The 16,391-nt window shown below is 39.7% G+C and overlaps 1 protein-coding gene across 11 annotated transcripts in view; it reads left to right on the top strand.

Moving 5' to 3' along the window:
• Positions 1–16,391, top strand: part of SMG7 (SMG7 nonsense mediated mRNA decay factor) — an 84,134-nt gene that overhangs the window by 52,759 nt on the left and 14,984 nt on the right. For 5 of the 11 annotated variants that reach the window (XM_022593317.3, XM_022593319.3, XM_022593318.3 and 2 more), the window contains 13 exons: positions 1,190–1,260; positions 2,476–2,536; positions 3,696–3,815; positions 4,710–5,136; positions 7,008–7,152; positions 7,642–8,024; positions 8,673–9,044; positions 9,821–9,970; positions 11,931–12,011; positions 12,485–12,644; positions 13,303–13,473; positions 13,594–13,739; positions 14,361–15,639. In XM_022593317.3, the coding sequence (XP_022449025.1) occupies positions 1,190–1,260; positions 2,476–2,536; positions 3,696–3,815; positions 4,710–5,136; positions 7,008–7,152; positions 7,642–8,024; positions 8,673–9,044; positions 9,821–9,970; positions 11,931–12,011; positions 12,485–12,644; positions 13,303–13,473; positions 13,594–13,739; positions 14,361–14,474 (2,401 nt within the window). In that variant the 3' untranslated portion in view covers positions 14,475–15,639. Of the gene's footprint in view, positions 1–1,189; positions 1,261–2,475; positions 2,537–3,695; positions 3,816–4,709; positions 5,137–7,007; positions 7,153–7,641; positions 8,025–8,672; positions 9,045–9,820; positions 9,971–11,930; positions 12,012–12,484; positions 12,645–13,302; positions 13,474–13,593; positions 13,740–14,360; positions 15,640–16,391 lie in introns of those variants that run through there. The other 6 variants (XM_022593320.3, XM_089910108.1, XM_089910112.1 and 3 more) reach the window with 6 other exon arrangements.

The following is a 16,391-nucleotide window of genomic DNA, read 5'->3' as shown; positions in this document are numbered from 1 at the left end:
TATATATTCAAATAACCTTCAGTTTCTTGCTTTTGGGCCTTTACAATTTCTAGAACTTGTTTTCCTCTGTACTTTTTTTGAGAGCATGTTATCTTAAGCTAACAAATGCATGAAATAGTGATGTATTTTTTTCCTTTGTAGAAAGCAAAGTTAGACTTAAGTAACCCACAGTGGGGTAAAGCAATATATCATTAAACCATTTCTCACACTCTTTTTCTGTAGTCTGTTTCTTGAGATCTCATAATTGTTGCATAAAGACGTTGTTCTAGTCTAACATTCTTTTTTGGGTTATTAACCTTCTTTTTCAACTGTCTCGTAATTCGTTACGTCCCCAAAGACTTGTAGCAGACATTTATTCTTCAGTGTTTATTTCCTTATATATTTTTTCTATATTATTCATTTATATTTTTTTAAGCAGCATATTCCCATATTTCAAAGTGTAAAACTGTCAAATAGTTGTCAGCTTCCAGGTTTTTTCTGTGATGTGGTGATGTACATCCAATTTCTCTATCCTGGGCAACTCACCTTGGGCTTTCTTTTTTTAAAACACACTTTTCACCAACATTGGTTGTTAAATATTTCAAGAAAACCTTAGTGTTACCTTCAGTAGATCGTGATTATTTTTAATATTTTAACTAAATATTAAGAATATTTTTTAATATTTTGCAAACTTTGGCAACAATTTTGTATTAGGAAACAGAGGTAAGGATATTACAGCAATGTGTGGATTTTGTTGTATCATAAAAAGGCATAGTCATCACTTTGAACAGAGAATGTGATTTGACTATGATGTAACCACACACCCCCATCACAGATTAAAAACTAGTAATGGGTTCCACAACTGATAATGTATGTGAAAACTATAAAAACATAATGTGCTATTTCTCTGGTCAAAGTTTTCTCAGTAAATATCAATGTTTAAAACTGACAAATTAATTTTGCTAATTGTTAAATTAGGAGCCTGGGAAACGATCTGCAGTAGTAGGTCTCTATCATGGAAATTTGGCCCTTTTGGTGTATCTTATCTAGACACATTTGGAAATATGTTTTAGGAAATCATACAGCCTTTAAAATGCTGAAGCAAGGGAAAAATACATAGTCACGGTCCTATAGGTAACACTTTCATGGCTTATTAGTGTTCTGGTTTTTCATGCAAAAATAAAGTCTGAACTATCTGTTTAATTTACAGCATTTGGCCTTGGCTAATTTCTCTTCTGAATAGTTTCCACCCCCATGAAGAGGATCTTTCAAGTACTAATGGTAAGGGCTACCTTAACCTTGTGTCGCTGACATTGTTCTCCATCACTAATAGTGGGCTTAACGCCAGAGAAAAACAGGGTTTTGTTCTTAAGTGTTTGACTTTAAATGTAGTAACTCAGAAGTGACTTTGAGCTCTATATTGATTAAGTGGGTGGAAATAGAGGTAATGTTCTTCCAGTTCTCTCAGCAGCTTATTCTCCTGTTTAGCTACATTTGCATAGGAGTCCAGAGAGTGTAGTACCTTCAGATTCTTTCCATCTTCCTTTCCTCCTCACTCTTAGTAGTTTTTTTTAAGGAACTAATGTGAACAACATTATTCTTTCAAAGTAATACTTGCTTATCATAGAACATTTGGGACATACAAACATAACATAAGTCACCCTTAATTCTCTCATACAGAGATACTTTCTGTACTATTCACATGATAGTGTATTTTCTTTGAGGCTTTTACTTATGTGTACATACACACAACCTGCATGTGATTGATATCAGATACAACTTTGTACCTGCTTTATAATTTAACACTACATTGTTAGCCTTTTCCTTTGTCATTTAAACATTTTGGAACATGATTTTTACAGGCTGCTTAATATTCCATCCTGTGGCTCTGCCATAATTTATTTTATCATTGTCCATTTGCTTAAAAAATTTCCCCATTATAAATAATCCTGCACTGAACAATCCGTAGTTGACTCCTTTCTGATTATTTTTCTTCCATTACATCAGTGCCCCTCAAGCATCATATTTGCAAATGAATCACCTGGGATCTTGTTAAAATGCAGTTTATGACTCAGTAGGTTTAGGATAATGCCCAAGATTCTGTATTTCTTACAAGCTCCCAAGTGTTGTCAGTGTTGGTATTCAATACTTTGAGTTAACAAGGAGATAACCTAAACATTGTGATTAATGGATCCGAGGCTTTGAATCTTTAAGGCTCCTAGGGGGAAAAGAAGTACATTGTACCCATCCTCCTCAGCAATGAGTAGTAGGTGAGTATTAGGACAATGTCTAGGGCCCAAAGGAACATGCAGGGGTTTGACAGGCAAGTTATTCTATCAAGATTACTATAAAGAAGAGCAGAGAACTATGAGCATTATAGTTTCTTTCTGTCTAAAAAATACTCTTTTTTTTTTTTTAATTTAAGAAGTAATATCCTGCTGAATGACAATATTTTAATTAAGATATTTACAAATCTTGTTTTCTGCCCTTCTGTAGCTACACCACTTCCAGAGGAGTTCGAGTTACAAGGATTCTTGGCTTTGAGACCTTCTTTCAGGTAGATGGCTTTTATCACTGTTTACCTAGCATATTAAAAAGCTTCCTAATCAACCTAATCAAGTCCATTCTACTCTGCTTCAGCAATTATATTTTTAAAGTACAGGCTTGATGATGTCCCATTACTAATACAAAAACTTCAATTTACCCATCCCCAGTTGTTATAATATCTTTTTAAGCTTAATGTCCAAATGCTTAGTTTTTCAGTCGTATTTCCTGCCACTTTCACCTTCGTCCCCTCCAGTACTTACACATATCATACATACACTATGTCCTGTACTTGAATAGCTCTGTATATTTATTCCTCCAAAACTTTGTTCATGCTATGCCTAGAACATTCCCACTTCCTCGTTTGCCCTTCCCTTACCAACCTGTTAGCACTTAACCATACCTGTTCAAGGTCCAGCTCAGGTATCACTTAACTCTGTGAAACCTTTTCAGAGCTTATCGGAAGAAACTAACCCTTCTTTATTATGCTTCTCTTATTCTTTGTTTAGCTTTTATTTCTTCAGATTAAATCATAATTATTTGTTCCTTAAGGTAGGGACTATTTCTCATTTATCTTTGTATCCTTAGTATCTGACCTACTGCCTAGCAATTCTTAGATGCTGCTGCTTTTTTTTTTTTTTTTTTTTAAAGATAGCTTAATGAGAAATCTGAAAAATCCTTATTTTTTAGGTTGACTTACCTTTCTAACGTCAGTTAGTTCTTTGCTCTATGTACTTTATGATATGTATACATTTTTTCTGATTTAGATTGGGCCACCTTAAAGTGTATAGATTACTACTATTTGTTAGAATAGGCATTTCAGAGACCCTTAGCATTGCCATGGTCATTTGAAGTAAGTTACTTATAATGCAAGGTTAGTGTTAATGAAAACTTTATTCTTAGGATAAAAGAATCTTTCCCAATAAAAGATGGTGATTTATTTGAGCTCCTCTGTGAGAAAGTGAAATATAAGTAAAAATATCACATTAATATAGTGAATTTTGCATATTTTCTTTTCTACTTTGCTTCATTGTATTTACAGTCTTTGGGAGTGTAAATAAATTCAAACAAATGCAGTTGCTTACATTAAATAGCTGACCTGTATGGAAAAATCTGAAGCCATTGCAGTTCATTAGGTTTAATTCTCTATAATTTGCTTATATCAATTTTAGGAACTTGGATTTTTCCAAAGGCCACCAGGGTATTACAGGAGACAAAGAGGGTCAGCAAAGACAAATACGACAGCAGCGCTTGATCTCTATAGGCAAATGGATCGCAGATAATCAGCCAAGGTATTCCTCATCAGATACACACGCAGCCCCCACATGAGTTTTAGACTTGGTATAATGCTATTGATTGTAAACTCTTAAGTCAAAATGTTGGTAACACAGCATCAAACTATGACCCTAGTGATCATACGTATCTCTTTATTTAACCTCTGTTCTCTCATTACACTGCCTATTTTAGAGGAGTTTGCCTTGTCGCCACTGTTTATCATGAGCTTTTTCTCCAATTTATAAACATCTATATAAATCTAACTAAATTGTATGTTCACAGTTATGGTGATTTGTATTGACAGGGGCATGGTGGTCAGTTTCAGTCAAGACAGACCAGGATGGTGCTAGTTAAATATAAAGCAGGTATGGTAGTTGGTGTAATAGACAGGGCATAGGTTTTAGAGTCAGATAGATTTGAATTCAGTGTCTAGTTCTGCCACTTCCCCAAGTGTGTGTCCTTAGGATCACTGTGGTTGATTATAACCTTTCCAAAGTCAGTAACTGTTTCATATTCATTTTTGTATTCAGGTTCATATTATACTGTAAGCCACTCACATGGTTGCATATTTGAATAAACATAATACCTCTGAGCTTCAGTTTTCACACCTATAAAACAGGAATTATAGCTACTTCAAGGGCCTAGTCTAGTGTCTTGTGCTTAAAACATGCTGAGTAAATGTAGCTGTACTTATTAGAGAACATTAAAAGGGCATGGGAATGTGTGGTGGTGATGTTCAGTGGGATAATGAGAATCTGAGTTTACATAACTGCTTTTTATGTTACCTGAATCCACACCGTTATACCCTGCTGCTTCCCACATTTTAAGGCTGTGGGACCCATACACAGTTCAGTTGTTATTGTCTTTTAGATTTGTGTTTTTCATATATGGATTTATTTTTACTTTTTTAGGCTGATTCAGTGTGAAAATGAGGTAGGGAAATTGTTGTTTATCACAGAAATCCCAGAGTTAATACTGGAAGACCCCAGTGAAGCCAAAGAGAACCTCATTCTGCAAGAAACAACCATCATAGAGTCACTGGCTGTGGATGGGAACCCAGGACTGAAATCAGTGCTGTCTACAGGCCGAAATCTAAGCAACAACTGTGACACAGGAGAGAAACCAGTGGTCACCTTCAAAGAGAACATTAAGCCACGAGAAGTGAACAGAGACCAAGGAAGAAGTTTTCCTCCCAAAGAGGTGAGAAGGGACTATAGCAAAGGAATAACTGTAACTAAGAATGATGGAAAGAAGGACAACAACAAGAGGAAAACAGAAACCAAGAAATGCACCTTAGAAAAGTTACAGGAAACAGGAAAGCAGAATGTGGCAGTGCAGGTAAGCTGTATTTGAACTATAAAGCAGGTAGAGGAAGACTCACACAAAAGGCAAGATTTTTCATTTTGTTCCTAAAGCCTTGAGAATTGACTATTCTGGAAGCTTCAATGCATTCTTAGAAGGCTGCATAGTAAGGTCATGTAAAGAACTATGGTAGATGGGTACTCCACCAACTCTCAGGAATTGTAATGTGAGTGAAAAAAATCTCAACCTGATTTTTGTCAGTTCTCTCCAGTTTAAGTGGCTGGGAGTAACCAGTTGCAGAGCTATCAATTTCACAAAGAATTACATTTTCTTTGGAAGGTATAATTGTGATTTATTAATGCTATAGTGGAAAATTTGGGGTCTTTTATAGATCCCATAGAACCAAGTATATTAAGGCTTACACGGTGGTTTTCTGTTTTTTGTTTTTCAGATTCACTATACAAAATAAAATATATTCTTGGGGAAAGATGAGGCTATTTTCCTTGACATCTATACCGGCCCCAGCTAGTAGCATTATATAACCTCAGTGTTATCCTGGCTCATGGGAATTTGTAAAGCAAGAACCCAAGTCTCTTGCTGGGAAAGGATAAACACTGCTCAGTTATTTGTGACTTTTCTTTTAAACACACACACACACACACACACACACACACACACGCACACACACACCCCTTTCCAGGGAGATACAGATGATTTCATATAAACAAAAGGGTCTTTACTCTGTGCTGGTTTTATTAACACCGCTAATGTTTGTAGCCATTTGATTATTAACACATTTTGGCAAATGTATTTATTTACAGTAGGCATGAGGAATCTTACAGTTTTGAAGTCTGCTTGCAAATAAACATTACCTGCAGTGCATTTCCCTTACAGTTTTTTTGCAGGGAAAGGGAGAAATAAGAACATAGTAGTTCTGTTTTAAGGTTAATAATAGGGGAAGAAACAGAGAAAAACATGGTAGAAATTGAGGAAAGGCACAGAGAAAGTGAGAGGTGTTGGGGAAAGGCAAGGAAGAAAACAAAAGAATTATAAGGCCGCAGGACCAGTGTTTTAGGGATAAAGAGTTCAGCATTTCCGGTCTGCTCCGGCTCTATCCTCTGAAACTGCCTCCCCAAAAGGTCCAGACGGAAAATAAAATCTCTTTTCTGGTGCCATCCTTTTTAAATCTGACTATTGATGATTAAAGAAAACCTGACAGTAGTCAATGTATCACCGCCCTCTGTACCTCATCCTGAGTTTTCTGTAAATGCTACCTATTTTTACTCACTTTACTCATCTTTACATTACTTGAGTAGTGCATATGGCATCTACTTCTCTCCAGGTCCATGTGTAGGATCTCAGGCCTGTTTCTTACTGCTGAAAGTATCCTTATTTATTCTGGGGGTGGTAGGGTTGCAGGGTAGAGGGTGGATGCCTGACTGATACCCTTAAAGCTGCCCAGATGAAGTTAAACTGAGGGCCAAAAGTGTCTCATCTGTGGATTAGTGGTCATTATTCATTCATAATTCATGTACATTAAGAGAATACAGGGCCATGGGGCCCATAACAGTGGCTTAAGATCATAGGCAGCTTTTTAAACCTGTTGGCATCAGGTGTCTCATTTGTAAAACAAATGAATTCTCAGGTCTTTTCTGTATTTCGTACTTTTATGATATTGTGAAAGCAAAATAATTAGACAAGTAAAACTAAGCCCTTACAACTTTCTTTGGCAATTAAATAATTTGACTTTCCCATTTTTAATTTAGGTGAAGTGAAATAACTGCAGCATATACTTTTTTGGGGGGGGACATAGTAGGATTTTAAATACTTTCTGAGAGTAGGTGCTTCTTTCTGACATGTTTGAGTTTCAGATTATTATAGATAGTTTTGCTTCTGGTTGGTCATAGGTAAAATCCCAGACAGAATTAAGAAGGACTCCAGTGTCTGAAGCCAGGAAAACACCTGTAACTCAAGCTCCAAGTCAAGCAAGTAACTCCCAGTTCATCCCCATTCATCACCCTGGAGCCTTTCCTCCTCTTCCCAGCCGGCCAGGTAAAAATACATGTTTTGTAGTTTCTTCTGCTGAATTCCATCTGTGTAGGAGTTTCTATTAACCCACTGAGAAATTTTAGACTCTGAGTGACATTACTAAACCATAATGTTAAAAGGTATAAGGGAGTTAGTTCTCTTTTCCCTAATGTTTATGAAATTGTTTTTTGAGCCATTTCTCTGTAGTTTATGTACAAGTGTATGCTTGTTATTATGAAGGAATTCCTGTCACTAACCATGACATCTAAGAAACTGCCTTTAGGATTCTCCAGTTACCTCCGTGGATAGAAGTAGCAGCCAATAGTCTATATTTAATTCTTGAAATCAGGTTAAAGATTGACGCTGGATCAGTCTTACTTGACGGTTGATCCCTGTCTTTTATAATTTATTAGAAGACCTCTTCTCCACCCCAGCCCAAAATGACTATACTATTTTTTGTCTTTCTTTTGCTAAGTTTCCTTAGAACTAAAGCTATGTTCTTCTGTTTTGAAGGGTTCCCGCCCCCAACCTATGTTATCCCCCCTCCTGTGGCATTTTCTATGGGCTCAGGTTACACCTTCCCAGCTGGTGTTTCTGTCCCGGGAACCTTTCTTCAGCCTACAGCTCACTCTCCAGCAGGAAACCAGGTGCAAGCTGGGAAACAGTCCCACATTCCTTACAGCCAGCAACGGCCCTCTGGACCAGGGCCGATGAACCAGGGACCTCAACAACCACAGCCACCTTCCCAGCAACCCCTTACATCTTTACCAGCTCAGCCAACAGCACAGTCTACAAGCCAGTTGCAGGTTCAGGCTCTAGCTCAGCAGCAACAATCCCCTACAAAAGCTGTGCCGGCTTTGGGGAAAAGCCCTCCTCACCACTCTGGATTCCAGCAGGTAATTTACAGTTGTGTGTACTGTCCAGCTGAAGTGAGGGGAGGGGAAGGTTGAAATTATTCTGTGTTTGGTTAATTAAAAATACTAGTTAGGCATTCAGCTACTTCTTGCTCAGACTTGTAATGATTATGGGAACACGTAAGTCTCTTTGCTGTTTAGGAAAGTTCAGGTGTTCTCCCTTTTACTTTTGTAAAGGACAATAGATCTTAACTACCATTCTTTGCTGCTACTACTTATGAGCTTTATAGAAAAGGATTTTCTGTAAACAATTTCCTCTATTTGAACCTAAACTACAGAAGGGAAATAGTATCGTAATCTTGATGAGGTGTTAATGATACCAGTCTTAAATAATTTGTCATCCCACAGCACTTGAAGCAGAAGGAGAAATGTGTGCGCGCCCACCCACACTCACACCCTCATTTGTTAAACCTCTTAAATAATGGAACTGAAAGAGAACATTAGTTCAGTGCCCTTAATCTGTTCCCAGAAAGCTCTGTGTATTGAAAAACTTAAAGAGTAAACAAAACTGCATTGTCTAGAGTTTTGTTGGTGGTAAAATCTCTCAGATTCATTCTGTGATTCCTGAGTACTGAGTGTAAGTAACATTGCATTTTATCCTCATCTTGGTGACAGGCATCTCTTTTTTAGTATCAACAGGCAGATGCCTCCAAACAGCTGTGGAATCCCCCTCAGGTTCAAGGCCCATTAGGGAAAATCATGCCTGTGAAACAGCCCTACTACCTTCAAACTCAAGACCCCATAAAACTGTTTGAGCCGTCACTGCAACCTCCTGTAATGCAGCAGCAGCCTCTAGAGAAAAAAATGAAGCCTTTTCCCATGGAGCCATATAACCATAATTCCTCAGAAGTCAAGATCCCAGAATTCTACTGGGATTCTTCCTACAGCATGGCTGATAGCAGAGCTGTAATGGCACAGCAAGCCAACATGGACCGCAGGGGCAAACGGTCACCGGGAGTCTTCCGTCCAGAGCAGGATCCTGTGCCCAGGATGCCATTTGAGGTGTGTGTCCTTTCCTATCACCAGGCACTTCAGAGTTAGGTCTGGGGATGCATGTCCTTTAAATTTCTCAAGTAGATGTTTATAAAGGTCACTCTGCTTCATTAGTGCTGCAGAATGCTGCTGAGTAAATGGGTGCAGCTTTTGGTCTCCTCTTTACAATTGCATAGTATGTTTGATTTGGGGGAGCTGAAGAATTCTGTTCCTGATTTTGACCTGTGATGGTCTGGCAGAGAAATCATGTGCAGAAATCTCTAACACAGCATGTTAGAGAATTCTGAGACAAAGCTCCTCTCAGTTGGGCTGAATCATCTAAGTTTAAAAATAGGTTTATTGCGTATTTAAACAAATTGTTTTCTGAGAGGAACAAAGCCAGTTATCTTTGATGGTGGAGTTCCCTGTACTCGTGCTTTTTATTCATGAGAAACGGGTATGTTTTTGTAACTTTTAAAAAAGCTGTTTCTCTGTTTGTTAGCACAAGATAGGCTAATCACTTTGCTCCGCTGCATTGTTTTACTCACTTCCCACATTAACCTTTTATGTTCTGCTCTGTCGCCACTTTTGCTTCTTTCTGTTGTTTCGATCTTTCTCTACCATTGTTCTTGTGTCACTTTGCTTTGGTGTTTCAGAGCCTTTTCCTCTTTGCATAATACTGTCTCACTATTCATTACTTCTTCCTCCTTGACTTTAGTTGCCTTCATCCCCCCTAATCATGCCACTACTCCTTTGTGCTTTTGTCATCCCTTATTGCATCTCACTGTGATCCTTTCTGTCACTAGGACCCCAAGGGCTCCCCTCTACTTCCTCCGGACCTGTTAAAGAGTCTGGCTGCCTTGGAGGAAGAGGAAGAGCTGATTTTTTCTAACCCTCCTGATCTTTACCCAGCTCTGCTGGGGCCTCTCGCCTCTCTTCCTGGACGAAGCCTCTTTGTATGTATTTTACATAATTCTTCTTGCTCTAAGCTCAACTTCTTTTCTGAGATTTTGTAGTACTTGGAATAGGTGGTTTCTTCTTTCTAGGGCTTTCCTTTTTTATAGAATTTCAAAACTTATTTCCTGATTGCCCAAACTAACCTTCAAATGGTAGTAGAACATAGCAAAACATGTCTGATTCCATAGTTTCCCCAAATCTTATAGTTATAGCTTTGTTACATGTTATCCAGAAAGCATCCTGCAGGGCTGGTCACACACAGAATGTGATGCTGGCCAGTTAACTTACTTTTCAGGTATCATTTCCACCTGGACCCAGGAATTTTAGGTGTCATTTAATCTTGTTTAGGAGCAGTGAGATTTTTCCTCATGTATTCAAAATATGAAATGAAATAATGTTCTAGATGTTTTACTGAATAAAAAAATTCTAGATTGATTTTACCGAACAGTATGTGGTTCTTTTCTGTTTGGTTAACTAAGAGCCCTGATCTAAATTCAGAGCCAGATTCATAAACAGAATGAGTGAAAATGAAAAGGCCTCTATTTATAAACATAGTTGGAGTACCATAAATGAGTGAACACAGTGATAAATAACTAGAATGACATAAAATAAAGTCTAAGAATTGATTAGTGGTATCTTTTAAAAATAACCTTCTGTAACCCAGTGTGCATTTCAAAGAATGCCATTGTTTAGATATTTTACTAAGGTGGGGGGACTGTAAGAAAGATGTGTGCTATGAGGTCTTTCCCCCACTCCCTTCATGCCATCTTAATAAAACATAAAACAATTCTTGAGTTCCACTTTCTCGCTGTTTCTTTCCCATAAACGCGGGGTAAGAAGACATTCGTAAGATTAAAGTGCATTGATTTTAGTACTAGGAGAACTGAAAGCTGCTTAATGGCTCTTGTGACACACTGCCATCCCTGGCACTTGAAGTTCCCTTAAGAATTTTCCTGAGTGAGCGGCCACAGAGACCTCTCACTTCCCCCCACTAAAATTAACAGAAATAAAAGATCCCCTAGACACTTGAACAGTCGTAGTGCAATGGCAGTGCCTAGAGGTTGTTGAATGTCCAGATACTAAACTGTTGCCTCTATGTGTTTGCCTTTCTTGCTGCTTTTTTTTTGCTGGGGTGGCTTGAGGGACAGGCAGGGGAGCACGTCTCTGTACACTAGTTTCCTAATCTCTTAGTTCCTGTTGTGCTTGCCCCTTCCGTCGGAAATGAAGCTGATGGTGGAACAAGCAGAGGGGGGCCTTTTAGTGGATTTTTTTTCATGTTTAAAAAAACCTTACGGTAGCCCTTCTTATATTTAACATCGTTAATGATGTGTGTGAAAGTGCCTTGCATGTAGCAGGTGTTTAATAAATGCTTTGTTGACCAACAGTTCAGTGACAATGAGCATCAGAGATTCAGCTTTTTTTTCCCTAGTAACTTTCTTAGGGCCAATAAATGTAAGCTTGACTTCAGCAACTATTTTAATATATACCACAAATAGAGTTGTTAGGAACCATGCTAACAAAACCAGTTGTCAAATGGATTTAAAGGCTTTTTAAAAGTCATGAATGTCAGTGTTTTAAAAATTTAGGGAGAAAACAGTGCCAGATCAGTTCCCCTTCTTGTTTTGAGAGTATTTCAAATGCAACTGTTGACAAAGGGATTCCTGAGGTTCTTGCCTAGTGAACACTCCAAACTGCCAGTTTCCAGGGTCCCTGCCAGGATCTCTGTGCTAGATTAGAGGTGCTGATCAGGAGGGCTCTGTCTCTCCTGTGACAACTGGCAGTTATCTGGTGTCATGGTATTCACGGATTTGAATTTATATCTTCTAAGCTTTAAATTGTACAAGATAGGTGAGTACAAGTATGCTTAAATTGTGGTCTTTTGGTTGCATGGTATCTTAAAATTAATATTAAGAAAATGGAAGGCATAATTTAACTACCTTTTTTTCCGGGACTGTGAAGAAATCCTTACTGGAGAAGCCCTCAGAGCTCATGTCACATTCATCCTCTTTCCTGTCGCTCACCGGATTCTCTCTCAATCAGGTGCGTAAACAGTGAAGCATCCTGCTTTGTGCTTTTATTGTGGGCTAGTATTTTCTTTCCCGTTCTATTTCAATATGTCTGTTTTTCTCTTTCCTTTCTCTTCCATATATTGGTGTTTTCCAGGTATTTGATTTTATTCCCCACCCCCCTTTGATTAGAGTACACTAGAGACTTGTATAAGTTTGAATTGTTTAACTTCTCCTTAATGTTAAAGTCTCTGGGGCTCTGTTGTTCAGCAAGTAAATTATTCATACTTTCTAACCCAGGTGGTTTACATAGAGCAAAATAAAGGGTGAGGGAAAATAAAAGGCAAATGAATTAAACGGGAAAACTGAAAGAAACAGAAGTAAGCCTTCAAAAGTTTGTCTTGCAAAGAAAGGCTTAAGATAAGCATCCATGAGCATGAACACTGCATTTTCTTAAATCTCTTTCTTTGGCGTGAGTTTGTTAACTTGGTGGTCATTGTCTTTCAGGAAAGATACCCAAATAACAGTGTGTTCAATGAGGTATATGGGAAAAACCTGACAACCAGCTCTAAAGCAGAACTTAATCCCTCAATGGCCCCCCAGGAAACATCATTGTACTCCCTTTTTGAAGGGACTCCATGGTCTCCATCACTTCCTGCCAGTTCAGGTATTAACTAGTCTTTAAATTATAGACCTTGCATTTCCCGTACACTCAAGTTGATTAAGAGATAGTATGATTGTGTCTTGGTGGTTTTTGTTTGTATTTTGTTGTTGTTTGTTTGTTTTTAAAGTAACTTCTGAAGGAAAATAGGAAAAAAAGCCTGATGCACTGGTTCATATGATAAATGACACTAAAAAGCTGTTTTACATCCTCAGTAATGAGCAGAGTTGTAAGGGAGAAAAATACGAGTTTTATCTTAAGGTTTGCAGCTGTTTTTTAGTTTTATTTGTAGATACTCGTTCTTTGCAGGAAAAGTTGCACTTTTAAAAATACAGAGTTAATAGTAATTTTTAAGGTGAGGCAATTCTGTTCTGATAGAGAAGAGCAGTTATACTTATCTGAAAGAGGCACACCAAAAGAATGCATTTATTTGACAAAACTGTGTACTGTTTTAGCTGTAAGGCAAGGAATGTGCCTTAGGCACGCACAGCAGGACAGACGAGTGCCTTTGGCAGGATCCCTTTTGGGGCCTTTATTTGCCTCTCCTGAAACCCTGTGATTATTGTTAACAGAATTTAAGTGATCAGACCTACAGGAAACTTTCATTCTTGGCATGTTTGTGAAACATCTTTGTTCAATGTCCTGCGTTGCTATTATTTCATAGATCATTCAACACCAGCCAGCCAGTCTCCTCATTCCTCCAACCCAAGCAGCCTGCCAAGCTCGCCTCCGACACACAACCACAATTCTGTCCCATTCTCCAATTTTGGACCCATTGGGACTCCAGATAACAGGGATAGGAGAACGGCAGATCGGTGGAAAACTGATAAGCCAGGTGAGATCCAGACTTCATTGCTTAGCAAAAGTGAAAGAACTTACTCTACCCTTCCCTAGCTTTTGGCATTTGGCAATGATAGAACAACGTCTTGAATTATTCTTATCTCTTCATTCCTAGCCATGGGTGGGTTTGGCATTGATTATCTCTCAGCAACATCATCCTCTGAGAGCAGTTGGCATCAGGCCAGCACTTCAAGTGGCTCCTGGACAGGCCATGGCCCATCCATGGAGGATTCTTCTGCTGTCCTCATGGAAAGCCTAAAGGTGAGTGGATCAGGAACAAGAACCGCAAGAGATGTCTCTGCTTTCATTCACATAAATGGCTAATCTTATTCCTAAGGCCCTTAGGATTGATTCATAGCACATATCTAGCAAAGTCCTAGAAGCATGGTCTGCCTTATAAGATTCTTGAATAGGACTTTTTTTTTTTAATTTGTGAATTCACTAGTGATAAAGCAGTATTCTCAGGGGGACAGACATGAAGGTTTTAGTTGGATTCTAAGATTAAGAAAATTCGGACTCACCTTGGAATATTTCATTTAAGCCTTTTCTAAACAAGTCAAAGAAGGGCATCTAATTTCAAAAATGTTTTGTTTGCCTGAAACCTTTCTGGTAAATGCTCTGGTCTCACATGGAGCTGAGTTTTAGCAAAAAGACTTTATATAAAACATACTTTCACCTTTTCTGGTTTAAAATGATCTTAATGGGAACTAACCTGTCTTGAAGACCTGGTCTTACAACAACTTTTTCTAATAGCTGGGGTTTTTTAGGGTTTGGGAATCTTGGGGCATACATGCCTTTATGTTTGGCTGGGATTGAAAAACAAATCCCTTAAAGACAACCAGGCATTTGACCTCTGCTGACAAGCTCTGGGCTGTTTTTCAGTCTATCTGGTCCAGTTCCATGATGCATCCTGGACCTTCCGCTTTGGAGCAGCTGTTAATGCAGCAGAAGCAGAAACAGCAGCGGGGACAAGGCACCATGAACCCTCCACACTGAGGCCAGAGTGGCAACCCTGGGAATGAAGGCTCCATAAACCATGGCATGTTGGGTTTGCAGGACTGGCCCACACAGTCCCCTGCAGGTGGCAGCCCTCTTTTCTGTTTCTCGCTGTTGAGAGGGTGTAAGTGTTCCACCAGCCCGCTGAGTGTGCACGAAATGTCTGCAGTGCAGCAAAAAGAAAAAACCATCAGGAACTCTCCGTCCCCCCGGGGCCTTCCGGAGGGAGAGAGGAACTGCTGTTTGTCTCACTCAGTTACCTGATATCACCGCCTTTCACCTTCTCCATCGTGCATGTCCCCAGCCACATGGGAAGTGAAAGCTGAGAAGGGAAGGCAGATGGGAGAAGCCAATGGGAACGTCTCAGTCCTTTTTTTCCTCTTTGGGGAGTAAAATAGGAATCCATTAATGATTGCTTTGCTGACTGAGAATGTAGTTGAAATTATTCCTGAACATCTTTTATTATCGTTATTACTCTCAGTAGTAAGATATCACATTGAATTCTTCCATACACGGATGTGCTTCTTCTAGACAGTGTGTAGCAAAGAAAGCCCCGTGCACTGCTCCTGTGAGAGGTTGGTGGTGACAGGATGGGGAAACTGACCTCTTCAGCCAGTGGAAATGTTCCATAAGGGAGAGGACAAGGCCTCAGCTTTCACTCAGAAGGTTCTGGTGGGCCCTCCTCTGGCCTGGAGACTCCAGCAGGAAATGCCCTTCACTCTGTAGGTGCTTGAGCCCCAATCGAGGATGCAGCGTGGGTGGTGGTGCTGGGCTGGACTTGCAGACAAACTGCTGTAGGATTTTAAATTAACGTTTTTGATTCCTGTACATTTTACGGTAGCAAAGCAGGCAGTCCCACAGAAGGCAGGCTAGTCCATTCATGGCCTGACGCATTTTAATAGGTAGAAGCTTTCAGTGTGGTTATTTTTTGTTTGGTTGGTTTTTGTGCCCCCATCCTACTTACCACCCACCTCCTCCTGTCCCTACCTCCACCCCTTTTCTACCCTGTGCTGTGTGCTAGTAATCGTTATTATTCCTAACATGCACAACATCTCGCCAAGAAGCAACAGCATGGGGTCCAGCAGCTGGGGCCCAAAAGACAGTCTGGAGAAGAAGGAAGCAGCAGCAGCGGCGTCTGCATAGCCCACCGAGGGGCCAGGCCCCTGCCCGGCTGCAGTCTCCCAGCCTCCACTTTCAGAGTGAAATTCAAGGCAACGCGGACACGTGTGCGTCACGCAGAGAAGAAAACACAAGGAAGTCCATTCTGGAAAAGGCGAAAGGAAGGAAAATAAACTTTTGATATTTATTAGAAGGAAAGAGGACTGAAAATTTTCTTGTGTAGAAACAGAAGGACAGCATTACTGATAGTCATTTCCTGGAAAAGTAATATTTTAAGGGGAAATTATGGAAACAATCTAAATGTCCAATTGCTGTGCTAGTGGTAGGGTTTATTTTCTGGGAGAGCTCTCCTTTGTGTGTGTGTGTGTGTGTGTGTGTGTGTGTGAGTGTGTGTGTGTGCGCGCACATGCCCGACTGCTCCCCCAGAGGGGAGGGGTGATGCGTGTGAGTGTGTGGAGCTAGCGTGGGACTTAAGAGCTGGAAAACAGCTGCAGAGCAAAGCACATCCAGGAGCCCCGGTCGTCACTGGAGTCTGGGCAACCCCAGCAATGAAAAGGGGTGAGATTCATGCTCATTGCTCTTCCGAGACAGTGGTTGGAGTCCTGTATGCTTACATTATTGCTCTTTTAGTTTGACATGGTATTTGGGGGTTTTTTTGTTTTGTTTTATTTTTTTGAAAGGTCCCAAAGGGTGAAGTCCCCCACCCAATGGCAATATGAAACCTTTTGTGCTTCTCTCCAGCCCCTTCCCTGTGTCCACCTTTCTCCCTTTCCCTCTGTCCCAAGCCTCCTTCCCTGC

This window comes from Delphinapterus leucas, chromosome 1 (genome assembly GCF_059928025.1).
Source record: "Delphinapterus leucas isolate spDelLeu-1000000601 "Yukka" chromosome 1, BTC_Dleu_Yukka2, whole genome shotgun sequence".
NCBI lineage: Eukaryota > Metazoa > Chordata > Mammalia > Artiodactyla > Monodontidae > Delphinapterus > Delphinapterus leucas.
This window is presented reverse-complemented; position numbering and strand designations above follow the sequence as displayed.